Source organism: Ctenopharyngodon idella, chromosome 16 (genome assembly GCF_019924925.1).
Source record: "Ctenopharyngodon idella isolate HZGC_01 chromosome 16, HZGC01, whole genome shotgun sequence".
Classification (NCBI taxonomy): domain Eukaryota; kingdom Metazoa; phylum Chordata; class Actinopteri; order Cypriniformes; family Xenocyprididae; genus Ctenopharyngodon; species Ctenopharyngodon idella.
The window spans coordinates 1,586,353-1,592,565 of record NC_067235.1 but is presented as its reverse complement, the minus strand read 5'-3'; the positions used below and the strand labels follow the sequence as shown (position 1 = coordinate 1,592,565).

General features: G+C 36.7%; 1 protein-coding gene across 2 annotated transcripts in view; it reads left to right on the top strand.

The window, feature by feature from the left end:
* Positions 1-3,125: 3,125 nt before the first annotated feature.
* The window catches only part of ascc3 (activating signal cointegrator 1 complex subunit 3), a 204,218-nt gene continuing 201,130 nt past the window's right edge, over positions 3,126-6,213 (top strand). Inside the window, exons 1-2 of one of the 2 annotated variants that reach the window (XM_051865221.1) lie at positions 3,126-3,281; positions 4,039-4,150. In XM_051865221.1, coding sequence (XP_051721181.1) covers positions 4,061-4,150 — 90 coding nt within the window. In that variant the 5' untranslated portion in view covers positions 3,126-3,281; positions 4,039-4,060. The remainder of the gene's footprint in view (positions 3,282-4,038; positions 4,151-6,213) is intronic. The other variant, XM_051865222.1, reaches the window with a different exon arrangement.

The window sequence follows — 6,213 nt, the reverse complement described above, 5'->3', positions numbered from 1 at the left end:
CTGAAATCTTCCATTAAAAAACACTCTCTGCAATCTGTTTACCAAATAACTTTCCATCCAAGCAAGTGCTGAAGGTCTAAATCTACAACAGCTTTTCCAGAAGAGGTTTATGATTAATAAGATTAAAAACATTTCTAATTGAAATAAAGCTGAACTAAAATAAAATAAAGCTAAAATAAAATAAAATAAAAAGGGAAATTAGAAATGCAACCTTGGCACAAAACTGAAATAAGTTTAAGCTGAAGCACTAAAATTATTAACTGGAAATACATAAAAAAACTAAAACTGAAATAAAAATAAATTAAACCTATATATATATATATATATATATATATATATATATATACCGATCAGGCATAACATTATGAGCACTGACAGTGAAGTGAATAACACTGATTATCTCTTCATCACGGCACCTGTTAGTGGGTGGATATATTAGGCAGCAAGTGAACATTTTGTCCTCAAAGTTGATGTGTTAGAAGCAGGAAAAATGGGCAAGCGTAAGGATTTGAGCGAGTTTGAGAAGGGCCAAATTGTGATGGCTAGACGACTGGGTCAGAGCATCTCCAAAACTGCAGCTCTTGTGGGGTCAGTAGCTCCAACAGACGAGCTACTGTAGCTCAAATTGCTCAAGAAGGTAATGCTGGTTCTGATAGAAAGGTGTCAGAATACACAGTGCATCACGGTTTGTTGCGTATGGAGCTGCATAGACACAGACCAGTCAGGGTGCCCATGCTGACCCCTGTCCACCGCCGAAAGAGCCAACAGTGGACACGTGAGCATCAGAACTGGACCACGGAGCAATGGAAGAAGGTGGCCTGCTCTGATGAATCACGTTTTCTTTTACATCACGTGGATGGCCGGGTGCGTGTGCGTCTCTTACCTGGGGAACACATGGCACCAGGATGCACTATGGGAAGAAGACAAGCCGGCGGAGGCAGTGTGATGCTTTGGGCAATGTTCTGCTGGGAAACCTTGGGTCCTGCCATCCATGTGGATGTTACTTTGACACGTACCACCCTACCTAAGCATTGTTGCAGACCATGTACACCCTTTCATGGAAACGGTATTCCCTGGTGGCTGTGGCATCTTTCAGCAGGATAATGCAGTTTATAATATATATATAATCAAAGTAAAATAACACTTTCTGGTTGTTGTTCTGCTGCAGATGTGATTTAATGCAGGACATGTGGGAGAGATACATTTACTGCTATTAAACTATGTAAATATTGATTTACATTATTAGAAATCCTGTTCGCAGTGGCGTTGGATGATAACATGCTTTAAATCACCAGTAAGCTCTGTTATTTGCGACTGGCACTAAATTTGCCCAGGTACGAGTGACACAATGTAATTTACCCCACGGGACCTATTCAGTCACTAAATATAATGAACTGAATATAACAGACTAAAGCAGGTAAAATCACATCCCTGCTGAAAATATCCAGCACTGCTGGTCATCAGCATAAGGTATGTTTTGCATGCGGGTTCATGGGATGAAGCGCACCAGCTACACCAGCTCAGTTTTGTTGGAGAACAGCATGACTGATCCACTCGCTAAACCAGCACTAAACCAGCATAAACCGGCCTGGACCAACATGGAATTCATGCTGGTTTATCCAGGATTTTTCAGCAGGGATTTTATTTAAAAATAAATATTATTCAATTGACTATAGTACAAACATGCATTTTACCAGATTCAGTGCATCTTGAATTTGTATTTTTTGTTGGATATGCATAAATATTTATATACCATGGTATTTACATAGTGCTCCAAGGTAATTCAAGGAATTTCCATCATGCTTTGCTGCTTTAGTCCTCTGTTGTACCTGTGTGGAACCTGCAGCATATCATTTACACCCAGTTTTTAAACAGTTCTCTGAAATATTTGAATGTGATTTGTCAGTCATGGCAGTCTGTGGTCAAATATAATGATCGTTAAACTGACCGATTGTTCATGTCTCTTGTACTCACATTCACATCATACAGAAACAAGAAGCCAAAGCGATTAACAATAAGAGAAATAAATTGTCATTAATTGAGCTGCCAGTGGTGGGTGGCTGATCATCTACACAAACAGTTCTCTTCTGGATAACCTTTGACTACACCGTCGCTTTTTCTGAGTGCTAAATAACTGCTGGGCTGTGTTACTACAGGTCTGGACGGGGATTTATTTAACACTACACTAAATGACTTTGCCCATGGTTAAGTCAGGGTGCAGCCTCTGTGCTGTTTAAATCAGGTTAGTGTTACGCACTGCTGTATCCACAATGACACCATTCAGAGAGGGTCTTCTGAGATATGAACCTCTTTCAACAGCCTTGCCTAGGGCATTTCAGCGCCTCGTTCATGGAAAATATGGAGCACATTTTGTGAAAATATAACGGACATTGCTTTTGACAGTCCTTTAGACATCATGTATTACTAAAGTCCCGTCAGGAGGATGTACTGAGTCCACAGCCAGTGTTTAATGACTATTTATCTAACCAGTTTATTTGATTTACGCCTGCAGTATGTGTCCCTTTGCCCCGAAAACCAAATACCATATCATTTTCCTGCACATTTACATCATTATGAGCACTAAACATTATCAGTATCACTTAGTGAAAATTTGTCTATTATGGTCAGTAAAAAAAAAAAAAAAAAAAAAAAAAAAAAAATTCATAAAGGATGCATTAAATTGATCAAAAGTGACAGTAAAGTTATTTATAATGTTACAGAATATTTCTATTTCATATAAAGGCAGCTCTTTTGAAATTTATATGCCTCAAAGTATCCTGAAAAAAAAAAAAAAAAAAAAGTATCATGGTTTCCAAAAATGTGTTTTCAACATATAATAATAAATGTTGGTCAACAAAACGTACATATAGGCTACTGAAGAGTACGTATATTCATATTAATATACTTTGTGAAATACAAATCTTGTCTATTATTAATCACAGTCAGAATTTACATTAGATATGTAGGCTATATTATCTTTTTGTCACTCGTGTCGTGAATAAGCCAAAACTTACAGAAGCATCAGTTTATCAAGGATTGATTACTGCTGCCTTGCTATTTCCGCATTTGTCTTTATACCGGATATTGTAGTCCACTGACTAATATAGGACTGTAGAACGCAAGCGCGTAGTAATCTACAAAACTACAATTCCCATAATGCACTGCACCTGAAACTTGCCGCATGTACGCCGACTTGACTGACGCGGTTTTGACGGGTCCAGCTGAGAGAGTCCACTTTACCTGAACTTCTTCACCGCTGTGGAGATTTTAATCTGTTAGTGGTCAGTCATATTCATTTTTATATCACCTAACAATGATTTTAGCGTGCTGAGGCTTTTTAATACACTGATGTGAACATGAATAAGAGACGTTAGCTGTGTTATCATGTGCTGTCAGCTCTGTTTAAGTTAGGATTGACCGAAATAACACATATTGTTTAGTTTCTAGACCCTGAAACGTGTGGTGAAATCGTGGTTATTTTCATAATGAAGTTGTTGTAATCACTGTGTTGTCACTATTAGGTAAACAAACACTCACTGAGACATCTTATAAGGATGTAGTTATTAAAATATCATGTATATATCAGCATTACAGCACTGGCAGTATTGTTTATACTCGCACAGGGGCCCAGAAAGGATTGGGACACTTCAAAATGTAAACATCATTGCATTAAATAAATCCAAGTGTCATTTATTGTCAAGAATGATAGATTTTTAGGAATTAGGTTAGGACATTTCACAATTAAAGTTGGTTAGGTTTTAAATGATAAAACAGTAGATATACAAAAACAAAGACAAGACGTATTGTGACACTTTAGTGGAATAGATAATCAAATTGGGGATCTCAGGGGTATTATCAAAAACCAAAATAAGTTTGATTTTGTCAGTCTGTTTAATTCATTTCAAAGCACCTTTTTAGCTCTTTCCTCTCAGTCATCTGTTATTTTGCGTCAGGTGTTATGCATCCTAATTAAAATGAATGGATATGATCTATAAAGGAACCGTCATTTTTCACATTCATCATCTTTCCTGCCCTCAGACGGTCTCCAGCGTGGCTGATCATGTCTCCCCCTCGGCTCACTGGAGCCCTGCGCTCCTTTTCTACCGTCAGCAAGCAGGATGATTTAACACAAGATGTTTATGATTTGAAGGTAAGACAACATGAATCTTTAAATAATTTCTATTTATTTTGCCTTACTTTAGCAGATTAGATAGCAGCTAGGTGCTTGCATCAATGTAGAAATCAACTGATGTGATCACATGTATGTGAATGCAGCCCATCCAATCACAATTGAGCGCAAAAACTACTATTATTGGATTATATATATATTTTTGTAAATGACTTAATGGCTTATATATAGCATACACACACATACATAAATATATTCATAAATTGTTAGTTAGTGTGAATAATACTTTTTTGTTGAATCTTTTAGACTAATTTACCTATAAAAAAATATATATATAAAAAAGTTTTGGCAAGTTTTTTGGCTTTTAGTATGAATATGTTAGCCTTACTGTTATCTATAAGGTAGTGTGCTCCAAAACAATGAAAAATTCGCATTTAGAAGATATAAGCGTTCAAAACTTACATTCTCTCACTTCTGCCAAAATGGATCAATGATTTTGATGACATCACACTGCACTTCTCATCAGATTTCCTGTCCAATGTTATGAAGTGAAGTGACACGTGAAGGCCAAGTATGGTATCCCATACTCGGAGTTTGTCCTCTGCATTTAACCCATGCAGAGGACAACCTAACAACCTTTGGGTTACCAGCCGGACTCACTAACCATTAGGCTACGACTGCCCCCTGTTAGGCTACGACTGCCCCCCAATCAAATGCTCTCTAGAATCTGAAGTGTCCTGCCCCCTACACTATAAATAGACACTGAAGCTGCGGCTGAAATCGGTATTATCTACATGGTGAATGGCACGTAGTGCACTATATAGGGCATAGGGAACGATTCGGACAGTGTAAATATGCTTTCCATAGGGGCGATTGAAGTCTGGTTTCACGTTAGTTGGCTATTGGCTATTTTAAAAAAGGGGAGGGGCTGTTTGATATGTCCCGCCCTGTCTTCCTGTTTCAGTGGAAATTACGTCAACGCAGTAAATAATGCTGCGCGTTTCAAGGCACTTCAGTGGGCCTTGTTTTAAGTTCTGGGAAGTCCTTTGAAGGTTTAATAGTTGATAGTAACTCATGGTATTTGTAGTAGGTGTTAAAACAATTATTTAGTGGTGTTTGCTAAGGCAGGCAGCACTATTACTGTTGTTTAGAGATGTCTGAAGTTTGAGATTTTAACAACGAAAGTATTAAACTTGAGCATTGCCTTCTAGTTCTATTTTTGCTGTGCTACCGTTGAACAGTTTGGAGTCTGTAAGATTATTTTTATGTTTGATGAAAGGAAGTCTCTTATTTTCACCAAAGTCTGCGTTTATTTGATCAAAATACAGTAAAAACAGTAACATGATGACATTAGATCGTTAGTATCGCACTGTACTACAGTGTACATTCAGATGCATTTCTACGGCTATTTTTTGATTATTATTGTTTTTGATAATCATCTCTATCGCATTTACGCTCATGTGACATTTCAGTAAAGAGTCTGGAGAAAATTAGATGCATGTCATTATATTGGATCTGTGCATTTGTTCTTAAAGTGACAGCAGCCTAAAACCTGTTCATGTTTCAAACAACAAAAGAAAAAGAGAATCACTTTTGTAGCTTTAATAAGAACCAACGCATATTTAATTCATACAGTTTAATTCAAGACTAATTTTTACATTTGATTATTAAATTTTACTTGCATGCTGTTGTTAAATAGACCTACTGCTGTTCATTTCATTAATCATTTCTTATACTGTGTTTGTCCTAGTGTTTGTAATTTGTGTCTTTGCTCATATTTTCACTGCATATAAAATAAATTAAGATAAAATAAAATGAAATAAGATTTCGGTCATACCGCCCCACCCCTTCTTTGGTCTAAATGGTTTTCTTACAGGCATAAATGGGGTCCAAAATGGTTTGAGATTTGTTAGCTTTCTGACAAAAAAAATCTGAAATGCAGTTAATACAGCTACTCCAATAAAATAACAGAGAATCCCTTTTGAAACATCTTATTTCTGCTTAAAACATCATATCAAAATAATAAAATGAGTCACACAATACTGTAAGATACACTACTCTTGAAATCCAATCATAAAATGGTC